The sequence below is a fragment of the Dasypus novemcinctus genome, chromosome 9 (genome assembly GCF_030445035.2).
Source record: "Dasypus novemcinctus isolate mDasNov1 chromosome 9, mDasNov1.1.hap2, whole genome shotgun sequence".
In the NCBI taxonomy this organism is placed as follows: Eukaryota; Metazoa; Chordata; class Mammalia; order Cingulata; family Dasypodidae; genus Dasypus; species Dasypus novemcinctus.
This window is the reverse complement of record NC_080681.1, coordinates 89803562-89818127: the sequence shown is the minus strand read 5'-3', so window position 1 is coordinate 89818127 and position 14566 is coordinate 89803562. Positions and strand designations below refer to the sequence as shown.

At 40.6% G+C, this 14566-nt stretch overlaps 1 protein-coding gene across 6 annotated transcripts in view; it reads left to right on the top strand.

The window, feature by feature from the left end:
• ST3GAL3 (ST3 beta-galactoside alpha-2,3-sialyltransferase 3) overlaps nt 1–14566 on the top strand; it is a 319352-nt gene that overhangs the window by 157948 nt on the left and 146838 nt on the right. For 4 of the 6 annotated variants that reach the window (XM_058303745.2, XM_058303747.2, XM_058303748.2 and 1 more), the window contains exon 3: nt 6751–6798. The exons of the other annotated variants lie outside the window; for them this stretch is intronic. In XM_058303745.2, the coding sequence (XP_058159728.1) occupies nt 6751–6798 (48 nt within the window). The remainder of the gene's footprint in view (nt 1–6750; nt 6799–14566) is intronic. 6 annotated transcript variants of the gene reach the window in all.

Genomic DNA, 14566 nt, shown 5'->3' with positions numbered 1-14566 from the left:
GGTATTATATGTAGATTGAGATATTCTGCTGGTCCGAGTTGACCCTTTTATTCAAGGTCATTTTCTAGTTACATCATCAGCTGGTACTTGGTAGTAATCCCTCTGTGCCAGGGAGGCTCATCTCTAGGAGTCATGTCCCATGCTGGGGGGAAGGCAACACATTTACCTGCTGAGTTTGGCTTCGAGACTGGCCACATTTAAGCAACATGGAGGCTCTCAGGAGGTAACTCTTAGGCACCCTGCAGCTCTAGGCCTTCTTCTTATTTCAGGTGCACAGGCTCACAAGCATAGTCATTAGTATCAAGGGCTCATTGTTGGACCTTCCTTCTTTTTTGGTCTTTGCTGTTGGACTTGGGCGATTGTTGCTGTTCCTTTAGGGACTGTGATAGAGCTCCCCTGGCTAGGAACTCAGCACTTCCTCAGTTGTTGTTTTTAATTGTAACCACTATGAAAATATACAGACATTTTTGTGTACCCTGGATATATGCCCTGGAGAACTCCCTGGCAACCATGTGTCCCCTGTCGATAACATCCCACACCAGTATTCCTCCCCTGCCATTGTTGAACCTCTCTGTGATCCAGAACTTCTTCAAAAATGAAGCCCAATATATTGCCAGGTTCCATTAATAGTAAAATGGAATATAGCGATGGGTTTAAAGGTTAGATATAGAATACATATTAATTTAGAAAAATTAAGTTAAAATTAATTGGGGTATCAAAAAATTTTTAAATGCAAAAGCTTTGTTTTTGATGTTTTGTCTTCCATCACTGCAGTAAGTGTTGCCCTGTATGCAAATTGGCAAGGCAACTTCTTCCGTCTTTTCCTCAGTGTCTACGTCCTTTCTTTTTCTTTTTTTTTCCTAATAAGCTTATCTTCACAAAAATTTTAGATCACAGTAATTCATATATACAATATACAATACTCCCACATAGCCAACATAAAACCCTTTTCCCTTCCACAGCAATAATCTTTTTACATATTCATACTATATTTACTGAAACTGATGTACAGATATTGAGACAATAGCTTTCAAACAAGGTAACATTTGGGTTTACATTGTGGTTTATGTTTTCATTTCATAGACTATTCAATTTTCTAAATTTTTAGTTATCTTATGTTTTATGTTATGATTTACATTTTAGCCTATCAGCCCCTATATATTTTTGGTGTAATTTAACATTTCTTATATCTATCCTGCATAATCTCGTGGAACACTTCTGTTGCCCACACAGTTACATTGATTTCATCTATTCAATACCTCTTTCCCCCTCCCCTTAAGGCCCACAATGACAGTCAGTCTTCATTGCTTCAAGGGCCATGTTCAGAGATAAAATATTGCAGCAGTGTTGAGGACTTGACATGCTCAAATGCCCAAATGCATTGGGAGCCACCATTTCTCTCGAGAGATACAATTCCCTCTATTGGAGAACATCAGTCCTCCCCAGGATGTGGGTATACCTTCACTCTCATTATATGGGTTTCTATCCAATGATATAAACTACTATGGCAAAATGAGCACTCACACACTCCCTAGGAGCCTGTCCTGCATCAGATTATCCCCTTTAAGCATCTTAAACAGGTAACCTTCCTTATTATATTTTTGAAAAAGTTTTCTCAGCATTATACTCTCAACCAAATACCTGAGAATCTCCTATGTTCATATGTTCCCCCACCCTCCCCCCAATTTCTTGGGTAATATTACCCATCCTCCCATCCCTAGCCCCCCTTAAACCCACAAAGCCCCACCCAAAGGTAACCCTATGCCCCCACTTTATCCCTTCCTTGTACAAGTACTTACCTCCAGCTTATCATAGATTTCACCCATGTAAGTGTCAGCTTACATCCTTTCTCAACCCCCCAATTTCCTTTAAGCCTATCATCCAGTTTCTAACTCTCTGAGGCAGCTTGGTTTACTTATTTCATATCCTTGAGGTCATGTAGTATTTGCCCTTCAATGCCTGGGTTGCTTCACTCAACATAAGGTTCTCAAGATTCATCCATATTATCACATGTGTTTGTAGTATATTCGTTCTTAAAGCCGAGTAGTAGTACGTTGTATGTATATACCACATTTTATTTATCCATTCATCTGTTGATGGGCATTTGGCTTGATTCCAACTTTTGGCAATAGTGAACAATGCTGCTATGAACATTGGTGTGCATATATCGGTTTGTGTCCTTGTTTTCAGTTTTGGGTATATACCCAGCAGTGGAATTGCTGGGTCATATGGCAAATCTATAGCTAGTTCTTTGAGAAACCGCCAAACTGTCCTCCAGAATGGCTGGATCCTTCTGCATGCCGACCAGCAGTGGATGAGTGTTCCCATTCCTCCACATCCTTTCCAGCATTTGTATTCTTCTGTTTTTTTCATAGCTGCCAATCTTATGGGAGTAAGATGGTATCTCATTGTGGTTTTGATTTGCATTTCCCTAATAGCTAGAGATTTGGAGCATTTTTTCATGTGCTTTTAGCCATTTGTATTTCTTCTTTGGAGAAGTGTCTGTTTAAATCTTTTTCCCATTTTTTAAATGGGTTGTTTGTCTTTTTATTTTCGAGATATAGGAGTTCTTTATATATGCAGGTTATAAGTCTCCTATCAGATATATGGTTACCAAGTTTTTTCTCCCGTTGTATAGGCTCTCTTTTCACTTTAAAAAAAAAAAAAAAGATTTATTTCTCTCCCCTCCCCACCCCCCACCTCAGTTGTCTGTTCTCTGTGTCTATTTGCTGCATCTTCTTTGTCTGCTTCTGTTGTTGTCAGCGGCACGGGAATCTGTGTTTCTTTTGGTTGCGTCATCTTGTTGAGTCAGCTCTCTGTGTGTGTGGTGCCATTCTTAGGCAGGCTGCACTTTCTTTTGCGCTGGGCGGCTCTCCTTATGGGGCGCACTCCTTGCGTGTGGGGCTCCCCTATGCGGGGGACACCCCTGCATGGCAGGGCACTCCTTGTGCGCATCAGCACTGCTCATGGGCCAGCTCCACACGGGTCAAGGAGGCCTGGGGTTTGAACCGCGGATCTCCCATGTGGTAGACGGACGCCCTAACCACTGGGCCAAGTCCACCACCACTTTTCACTTTCTTGACAAACTCCTTTGAGGTGCAGAAGGCTTTAATTTTGAGGCAATCCCATTTATCTATTTGTTGTTTTGCTGCTTGTGCTCTTGGTGTAAAGTTAATTAAGCCATTTCCTATTACAAGGTCCTGTAGATGTTTCCCTACACTGCTTTCTAAGGTCTTTATGGTCTTGGCTCTTATATTTAGGTCTTTGATCCATCTAGAGTTGATCTTTGTATAAGGTGTGAGATGGTAATCCTCTTTCATTCTTCTACATATGGCTATCCAGTTCTCCAGGCACCATTTGTTGAATAGGCCATTCTCTCCCAGTTGAGAGGGTTTGGTGGCTTTATCGAATGTTATATGACTATATATGAGGATCTATATCAGAACTCTCAATTCGGTTCCATTGGTCTGTGTGTCTCTCCTTGTGCCGGTACCATGCTGTTTTCACTACTGTAGCTTTGTAGTATGTTTTGAAGTCAGGTAGTGTGATTCCTCCAATTTCGTTTTTCTTTTTCAATATGTCTTTGGCTATTTGGGGCCTCTTTCCTTTCCAGATAAATTTCATAGCTAGTTTTTCTAGTTCCTTAAAGAATGCTGTGTTGATTTTTATTGGGATTGCATTGAATGTGTAGATCAGTTTTGGTAGGATAGACTCTTAATAATATTTAGTCTTCCTATCCATGAGCAGGGAATATTCTTCCATTTATTTAGGTCTTCTTTGGTTTCCTTGAACAGTATAAGTTTTTTACATCTTTAGTTAAATTTATTCCTAGGTATTTGATTTTTTTATTGACTATTGTAAATGGTATTTGTTTCCTGATTTCCTCCTGAGCTTGCTCATTATTGGTGTACAGAAATGCTACTGATTTTTGCACACTGATCTTATAACCTGCGACTTTACTAAACTCATTTATGAGTTCTAGAAACTCTGTTGTAGACCTCTCAGGGTTTTCTATGTATAGAATCATGTCATCGGCAAATAATGAAATTTTGACTTCTTCCTTTCCAATTTGAATGCCTTTTATATCTGGTTCTTGCCTCAGTGCTTGAGCAAGTACTTCTAAGACAATGTTAAATAGAAGAGGTGATAGTGGGCATCCTTGTCTTGTTCCTGATCGTAGAGGGAAAGATTTTAGGATTTCACCATTGTAAACCATGTTGGCTATGGGTTTTTCATATATACTCTTTATCATGTTTAGAAAATTTCCTTGTATTCCAATCTTTTGCAGTGTTTTTATCAAGAAAGGATGCTGTATTTTGTCATATTCTTTTTCCGCATCTATAGATACAGTCATGTGATTTTTTTCCCTTCAATCTGTTTATATGGTGTATTACATTGATCGATTTTCTTATGTTGAACCATTTTGCATGCCCGTAATGAATCCCACTTGGTCATGGTGTATAATTCGTTTAATGTGTTGTTGAATACGGTTAGCAAGTATTTTGTTGAGGATTTTCGCGTCTAGGTTCATTAGAGAAATTGGTCTGTAATTTTCCTTTCTTGTGGTGTCTTTGTTTGGCTTTGGTACTAGGGTAATGTTAGCGTCATAGAATGAGTTAGGTAGTGTTCCTTCGGTTTTGATTTTCTGGAAGAGTTTCAGCAAGACTGGCGTTAGTTCTTTCTGGAATATTTTGTAGAATTCACCTGTGAAGCCGTCTGGCCCTGGGCTCTTCTTAGTTGGGAGGTTTTTAATGACTGATTCTATCTCTTTACTTGTGATTGGTTTGTTGAGATCATCAATTTCTTCTTTCATCAATATAGGCTGCTTATGTGTTTCTAGGAATTTGTCCATTTCCTCTGAATTGTCAGATCAAGAGGTTTTTGATGGCCACCTATCTGTTCAGCCAAGTGTCCTAATTTTGCTTCTACATTTTTGTAAAAAGATGTCCACCCTGCCTTTTACTGGTAGATTTCAAAGCATCTGGATCTGCCCTTAAATGGCAGTTCAGAATGTCTGTCCTCCATATCCTTACCAAAAACCACCTCTTGCAGCTGTCTGCCACCCAGTTCTTAGTGAAGACTTGGTTGTGGGAAAAAGCATTTATAAAGAATTGCCTGAAGGTTATGCAGCCCATTAATTTCTCCAGACACTGTAATTGAGTGCCAGTTGCTTTGCTGTTGATATAGCAGTGAGTAGTGCAGATGTAGTGTCTGCCTTTATGGAGCTTCTAGTCTAGGAGAGAAGATAGAAGCTGTTTACAGTTATGGTAACTATTGTGCTGAATTTCCATGTGCAATAAGAAAAATTGGCATATAAACTGAGAACTGAAGGATAATGCTGGGATGGCGGTGTGGCAGTAGACGCTAGTCCTATATGCATCCAGTTGATGCTTTGTAGGAAGTGAGCCTTTGAGTCTGGGATCTCTTGGGCTATCACGGACCTTCCTTAATCTTACAAGTACAGTTGCTTATTTTGAACTGTACATTCCATCATTTTGCATTGGCCCATGTTGTAAGAAACAGCCATATAAGATTCAAAATTAATTATTCAGATACAATAAATAACATCATACATCTAAGACCCACAAGAGAAATTTCTCTGTGATCTGTATAGTATTAACTTTTACGCTTTGCTCTGAAGCACCCTGCTCCATCTTGCTTCAGGGATTCCATGCATGGCATTCTGTCTGCCTGGAATGCCCTATTCCGTTTGTGTCAGGTTTAACATTTACGTACCCCCCCTCCAGCTATTCGTTCAAGTGTCTTTTCTTCAGGGTAGCCTTCCCTAACCAACACCCGTTTCCCTTCCAAACTAGCTCTGGTTCTGAATACAGACTTTCATAGCACCCGCTTCTGTTCTCTCTCTCTCTTTTTTTCTTTGGAATAATTTTAAAATAAAATAATTAGTTGTTCAGTAGCTTTTTTCTCTTCTAGACTGATGATGGGAGGTCTGTGAGGGTAAGGCCCATTTTCTTGTTTGCTGCTGTATCTTAAAATCATAGTATAGTATCTTGTACATTGTAGATGCCCAATAAATATGTACTGAACATGTGAAAGAAAGAATGAATAAATGAATTATGGGGACTGAAACTTGTAACTGTTTGCTTTCTCCTTTTCCCTTTGGCTATTAAGAAGCTCAGGCTTTCTTTGCCTTCTGCCTGCCATGTTTGTGTAGATCCTCATGGCATGCATTTTGTACACTAACATTCCCCCAGCTATATAATATTTTCCCTTTTTCTGACTTTTTCATTTATTTTTATTCCAGTGTTTGCTTTAAGTTGCTATAGACCACTTTAAGCCTTTTTTTTTGGAAGCAATAATAAAGTAAAAAATTGAATATGTGGTAGGAGAAGTAAGGGAGAGGTCAAAGGGGAAATGTTAGTGCTATTAACCAGATGCAGGAGGAAAGTTTTCTTTTGCTTTGTTTTAATTTTATTTTCACTACAAGAAGGAAGAAGAAATAAATTTGTCTAATCTGGTAGGAAGTGCCTCTGAAGAATTTGGAGCCCATTCCTCCCCTGAGATGTTCCTCCCTGTGGCAGGAGGCAATGGGTGCTGGGCTCGGCAGGGCCTCCTGGCCTAATGGATGGGTGGGCATGGACCTGAGTCTGCCCTGTGCAGCTGAATTCCCTTCTGGTTGACTTTCCCTTAGGGGAGTGTTCGGGCAGAGCCAGTGGGGAGCTTGTTTTGCTTTGTTTTTGTTTTTCTATCAGAAGGAGAAAGAAATGAACTTGTCCTCTTGTGTTACAGATTCAGTGGTTCTTTCCTATGACTCCGCTGGACAAACACTAGGCTCAGGTACCACTTCTTCCCCCTCTATCATCCTTTCAGCATTTAACACGACTCCACTTGAGGTGGAGAATAATGAGGTGGGGGCGTCTGGGGAGGGGAAGGGAATACTCAGCATTTTGGGGAAAGTCTTAATAAGTCTTTCAACCATCTCATGGTCTAAGAAACAGCAGTGGAAAACAACATCCAGAAAACCTTTCTGGTTGTTTTAAAAGTATATTGTGAGGAGTTTGCAGTAGATGCTCTCTCCTCATAAAGAGTCGTCCAGGCACATTTATAAAAGGCTATTTGTTTTCTGCATACATATCCTGTCTCAGAGAATGGGGCAGAGGCTTTGAGAGAACCAAGCTCAGGATAGACTGGAGTAGATAACCCTGAAGGTTCTCCAGCAGAATGCCAGGCTGATGAGAGCGTCACAGCACCCTGAGGATATACCCCCATTTCATATTTACATATACATCCCATATACCCAAATATATATCCCCTCCAGGCAAGGAGCACCACTTTTACTATGCACTCAAATGAAAACGCATGCAGGCAAACACGCTTGTGTGCTTCCCTGTGTCTGTAGTGCAGGGCACACAAATTGGCATACACGCCTCACCCAGGCTCTGAGGAGCTTGGCTTTGCCACAGCTAAAACGGCTCCACATCACGACGCTTATTGGCAGTGAGTAGGAAGGGAGGTTGCTTTGGTTGTTTGACTTGCTCCCATTGGGTCCCTCTGGGTGCCCCAGAATGGCTTTACTTTGTGGAAAGAGTATCTCTGTGTATCACACCTGTCAGGTGAAGATGGTGGGTGCTACCTGTAAATACCAGGGAAACTTTGCTGACTGGTTGAGGGCAGTTATTCTATTAGCTGTTCTTTAATGCAATAGGTTAATGTTTCATAAAGCAGCCATGAGGTTCAGGCAATCGCCACAGGGTGGATAAGAGGAAATACGTTCAGAGAATATAATTACAGCTACCACATTTTACTGAGGGCCTACTATGTGCCAATACTATGATAGGTGCTTTACATACATCTCAGTTATATCTTATAATAGCTTTTCATGGTGGGTAATATATCTCTAATTATAAATTTAAAAAAACTAATGCTCAAAAAAGTGAAGTAAACTGTCTGGGGTTACTCATTTTTGTCTGACTCGAGAGTCCATATTCTCACCACTGCCATCTTGCTATCTCATACCTTGAATGTTGAGGTGTCCCCTACCGAATGCTGAGGCAGGAGAAGTCACTTTAAGATAGAATAGACAGATAGAAAGAATCCTTAAATAGACACAAAATTTATGTCTATCCATATGAGAAAAGATTGCTCAATTTTATTGCATTAAAGTTGAGAACTTCTATTCATCAAAAGATACCTTTAAGAGACTGAAAAGACAATCCAGAGTGGAAAAAAAAAATTATGACACAACCAACAAAGCATTTGTTTTCAGGAAGAACTCCAAAAATCAACAAGAAAGCAGAAACAGTCCAGTTTAGAAATGAGCAAAAGACTGGACAGGCACTTCACAAAAGAAGAATTACAAGTGGCCAGTATACCTATGAAAAGGTGTTCAATTGTATTAGTACCTAGGGAAAAAAATTAGAACCACAATGCGATACTACTATACATCTTGATAGTTCCAGTGTTGGTGAGTATGTCATGTAATAAAAGCTCTCAGTCTCTACTGGTCAGAGGGTAAACTTGGTACAGTCACTTTGGAAAAGACTACGGCAATGTCTAGCTAGATTTGAATATACACATACACCATGACCAGCTATTCCCTTCCTAGTTGTTTTCCCTACAGAAATTGATGCTTATTATACGGACCAGGATATATGTACAAGGTACATGTACAGGAATGTTCCTAAGAGCATTGTTCATAATTGTCAAAAATCAGAAACAATTCAAATACTCAACAGTAGAATGGACATGCAAACTGTTATAGTCATAGTATGAATATATGATAAATCAGTAAAAATGAGAAAACTACAGATAGATGAAACAACATGCACGGGTTTTAAACATTGTTGAGTGAAAGAAGACAGACAAAGCAGAATATATACTGCATTATTCCATTTATATAAAGTTGAAAAACAAGCAAAATTAAGCTATATTTGTTTAAATGCATAATTAGGTATTATTAAGAAAAGCAAAGAAGTGAATTCTGTCATAGTTAGGACGGTAGTGTTCAATGAGTGGGAGGAAGGAGCTGTAACCAGGCATGGTACGTGGAGGGATTCTGGGATGTTGATTATGTTCTTTTCAGTGCTTTGAGTAGGATTCCATGGGTATCTGTTTTACAGCAACTTGTTAAGTTGTACATTTATGTTTTATATACTTTTCCATGTATTTATTTTCTTTTTTTTAACAGAAAGGGCAAAATCTGTGTTGTCAGCGATAGGCATGGAAACCCAGAGTCATGGGACAAGTTATTTCTAGGAACAGAAGGGCCAGGAAGCAGGACTCTAGGAAGGGCTTGCCTGAATAAAAAAGGAAGCAGAGGAAAGGGCAGCTACTATTTATTGAACATGTATTATGTTTCAAGCATCGTTCTTTATGTGTTGACTCATTTAAGTCTCACAGCAACCCATTGAGATAGGTACTGTTATTACCCCATTTTTCAAATAAGGAAACTGAGGTACAAAGAAGTTAGGGAACTTATCCAACTTAAAATAGGAAGCAAGTGGCAGAGCCAGGATTTGAATTTAGACAGTCTGGCTCAAGAGTCCATGTTATTAACCAAGTAGTTCTTGCTTTTTCTGTTCTCATTAATTTTCAAGGGAGTTTTGGTCCTTGGCCTCCAGATCTCTCCTGGAGCTATAAGAAGATCTGCAAATAACTATCTATCATAGAATAAGGCTCCAGATTTGTACATGGCTCTCAGGGAAAGCTAGCAAAGAATGAATAGTCAGATTTTTTTCTGCCTTGTTTTCTCTTTGTGGAGGATAGTTTAAAATGGACTCAAAGTCAACTTTAAATTAGGACTGATTCTTTTCCTTTTTTTAAAGATTTATTTATTTATTTATTTCTCTCCTCTTCCCCCCCACCCCAGCTGTCTGTTCTCTCTATCTGCTGCATCTTCTATTTTGTCCGCTTCTGCTGTTGTCAGCGGCACAGGAATCTGTGTTTCCTTTTGTTGTGTCATCTTGTTTTGTCAGCTCTCCGTGTGTGCGGCACCATTCCTGGGCAGGCTGCACTTTCTTTCGTGCTGGGCGGCTCTCCTTACGGGGGGCACTCCTTGCGCGTGGGGCTCCCCTCTGTGGGGGACACCCCTGTGTGGCACAGCACTCCTTGCGCGCATCAGCACTGTGCATGGGCCAGCTCCACACGGGTCAAGGAGGCCCGGGGTTTGAACCACGGACCTCCCATGTGGTAGATGGACACCCTAACCACTGGACCAAGTCCGCTTCCCTGATTCTTTTCCTGACTATACCTATAGTACTCTGCTTTATTATATAATTGATTGACTTATTGTTTCCTACCATTTAATTGAGCTTTGTATGCATCCTGTATGTCTGTAGGAGCACTCTGAGGTTCCATACTCAGTTCTACCTTTTCATGTTTCCAGGGAATATCTATAAGAGGCCAACAGTTTTGCTATCTCATTCTTTGTAACAGCCCTAAAATGGAATGGTAACAAGGAAGAGCTAGGCAGTGGTCTCCACAGTGTCCACTGTACCATTGTATTTGGGGAGAATTTACAGTTTTGGCATACCATATTGCCTTTTTTTTTTTTTTTCCAAAGAAATGTAGCAAGATAACTTTGGAATAAATCCATGCTTTCTGTTAGTATGGGTAATATAAAACTAGAAAGTAAAGTTTTCAGATCCTGATAAGATGGAGTGAGCGTACTCCACCCTGTATCTCTCACTGAATGAAGCTAAAAACCTGGACAGAATACATTTAGCAACTATTTGAGGACTCTGAAAAGTAAGTAGTAGCAGACAGATTGAAGGAAGAAGATGAGAATTCAAAGTGCCACCGAACAGTGTGAATTTCCCATTTTTCCATCAATATTCCATGCTAGATTCTAAGTAACCTCAACTCTATCAGGGGGCACAAGGGTACAAACAGAGAGAACTCCAGGAAAAGATCTTTAGTTATGGCTGTGGGGTGGGATAGGGGCTTCTAAGTCTCACATAGAGAAGGGGAAATCCCACGGTTGTTTTTTTCCCCCTTTTTTCTTTTGTGCTCTAGCTTTCAGGCAGTCCCGTGTTGGTGGTAGTGACAGCAGCAGCAGTGGAGCCTGCAAGGACCTAAAACTGAGGGGGGGAACCTTCCTCTCTGATCAGAGGAGCTGTAGTCCCAAGAGAGTAGAGTGAAATCTGATTGCTTTTTTTCTCTTTCTACCTTCCCATTGCTTGGCCCCAGATACAGGCACAATCTAGGAAATGCCTGGCAGAATATGGTAACTAAATCTTTCTGTCCAGAGGGCTAAGAAGGGGAGGCCCAAGAAACTTGAAAGTACAAGTGAGAAAATGAACAGGGAGAAGCTCAGAAAAGTGATCCCATCAAGTTGTTTATCAATTTCTGAACTAACCTCTGAGCTGTGCATGCACGAATCTGATTCTAAAGAACCCACCAAATTTTGAGGCCTGAACTAAGGGATAGACCAATGCCCAGGTCCCAGACTACCTTGGGAGGCACACACACAGGACATACCTGAATAATGCTACAAAGGCTTTGAAAATGAAATTGATACTGAAACCACAACCCTGAGAAGGTTAGTCAGAATTTGCTTACTAAACCCAACTTGCTTGATTGCCTGCTAAAACAAAAATACCAACATCCTCCATAGGATTTAAACAAGACCCACAGTTTCATAGCATAATATTCAAAATATCCAGGATATAATCCAAAATTAATCATCACTGGGAAAAGCCATTCAACAGATGCCAATGCCGTAGTGACACAGATGTTGAAATAATCTAGCGAAGACTTTAAAGCAGCTATTTTTAAAATGCTCCTGAAACTAAGGGCAAGAGGGAAGTGGATGTAGCTAAAGTGATTGAGTACCTGCTTCCCATATACAAGGTCCTGGGTTCAATCCCTGGTACCTCCTAAAAAATTTTTTTGTTTTAAAAGTCAAGAATACCCTTGAAATGAATGGAAAGGTAGAAAGTCTCAGCAAAATGATAGAAAATAAAAGGAAGAACCAAAAGAGATACAAGAACTGAAAAATATAATCACTGAAATAAAAAACCTTACAGGGAAATGGACTTGGCCCAGTGGTTAGGGCGTCCATCTACCACATGGGAGGTCCGCGGGTCAAACCCCGGGCCTCCTTGACCCATGTGGAGCTGGCCCATGCACAGTGCTGATGCACGCAAGGAGTGCTGTGCCACGCAGGGGTATCCCCCGCGTAGGGGAGCCCCACGTGCAAGGAGTGCGCCCCGCAAGGAGAGCCGCCCAGCGTGAAAAAAAGTGCAGCCTGCCCAGGAATGGCATTGCCCACACTTCCCCTGCCACTGACGACAACAGAAGCTACAAAGAAACAAGACACAGCAAATAGACACAGAGAACAGACAACCGGACAAGGGGGGGAATTAAATAAATAAAATACATCTTTTAAAAAAAAACAAAAACCTTACAGACTGGAGTTGACAGAAGAAAGAGTGAGTGAACTTGAAGGTAATGCAATAGAAATTATCTAATCTGGACATGAGAGAAAAAAGACTTAAAAATTGAACAGCACCTCAGGGAACTGTGGGGCAATACTAGAAACTTTACCATCTGTGTCATTGGAGTCCCAGAAGAGAAAAAGTGCAGTACAGAAGAAAATTGAAAGAAATAATGGCTAAAAATTTGCCAAATTTGGTAATTCCAGTGGGATTTATTCTGGGAATGGAAGACTGGTTCAGTATTTAAAAATCAGCCAATGTAATTCCCCATATTAACTGCCTAAAGAAGAAAACCTATGTGGTCATATTAAGTGATGAAGAAAAGGCCTTTGACCCATTCATGATTTTTAAAAAAATTCTCAGCAAACTTAGAAAGGAACTTCTTTAACCTGATGGCTTGGAGCCATGTACCCCAGAAAAACATGTACTTAAATTTAATCCATTCTTGTGGGTGGGTACCCAATGTAAGTAGGACCTTTTGATGAGGTTACTTCAGTTAAGGTAAGATCCAGATGAATCAGGATGGATCTTAAGCCTATTATTGATGGCCTTATAGAAAGGCTACAGGGAACAGCCAGAAGCTAGAAGACAATGGAACTGAGAAGCAAGGAGAGGCTGCCACGTGCATTGTGACAGAAGAGCCAAGGACCAAGAATCACCAGCAGCCAGCCCCAGAATGTCTCAGTCTTCTGGGAGAAAGCATCACCTTGACAGTATTTTGACTTTGGACTTCTCCTAGCCCCAAAACTGTCAGCCAATAAATTCTCATTTGTTAAGTCAACCTATTGCATGACATTTGCTTTAGCAACAGGGGAACTGAAACAGGCATTTATAATAAACGTACAACAAATAATATACTTAATGGTAGAAGACTGTTTTCCCCTAAGATGAGAAGTTCTAACCAGTGCAATAAAGAAATAAAAAGAGGGGAAATGGACTTGGCCCAATGGTTAGGGCTTCCGTCTACCACATGGGAGGTCCGCGGTTCAAACCCAGGACCTCCTTGACCCATGTGGAGCTGGCCCATGCTCAGTGCTGATGCGCGCAAGGAGTGCCGTGCCACACAGGGGTGTCCCCCATGTAGGGGAGCCCCATGCACAAGGAGTGCGCCTTGTAAGGAGAGCCGCCCAGCGCGAAAGAAAGTGCAGCCTGCCCAGGAATGGCGCCGCCCACACTTCCCTTGCCGCTGATGGCAACAGAAGCAGACAAAGAAACAAGATGCAGCAAATAGACACAGAGGACAGACAACTGGGGAAGGGGGCGGAATTAAATAAATAAATAAATCTTTTTTTAAAAAATTAAAAAAAAGAAATAAAAAGAATACAGATTAGAAAGGGGAAAATAAAACTGTCCCTCCTTACAGGTGATGACCTAATTATATACATAGAAAATCCCAAGGAATCTTTAAAAAAAAAAAACTCCTAGAACTAATAAGTGGGTTTAGCAAGATGACAGGATACAAGATCAAAATACAAAAATTAATTGTATTTCTATATACTAGCATTAAACTATTGAAAACCAACATTAAAAAAAAAAACAAAACCCATTTACAGTAGCTCCCCAAAACAAAATACTTAGAAGTAAATCTAATAAAAAATGTACAGGATCTTTATGCCTAAAACTTGTTCCTCTCTCCTTTCTTCCCCATCTACCCAGTTGTTCAAGCCACAAAACTAGGAATCACCTTGATTGTTCCTCCTTCTCACATTTCCCCTGCTTTTTTATCTCCAAAATGTGTTCCAGCCACTTCTCTGTAGCACCACTGTCCAAGGTATCATTTTCTCTCCCTTAGCCTACTAAACATCTCCTAAGTGGTCTCCCTGTGCTTTTTCTTGCCTCCCAGCAGTCCATTTTCTGCATTGTAACCAGAGTGACCTTTTGGAAAAGTAAATCAGATTATCTTTCATTCCCATTGAAATCTCTCCAGTGACAATGTTCTTAGAATAAAATTGAAACTCCTTACCCTGACCTACAGGGCCCTGCTTGCTAGCTCCTACTTACCTCTCCAATTTCACAGTAGTCTATTTGCCCCTCACTCACTGCCCTCTAGCCACACTTGCATTCCTTGAATCTGACAGGCCCCTTCCTGCTGCAGAGCCTTTGTACTTGCAGTCTAGCATGCCCTTATTTCCTGCTTTGGGTGACTGTCTTCAGGTGTATATTCAAAT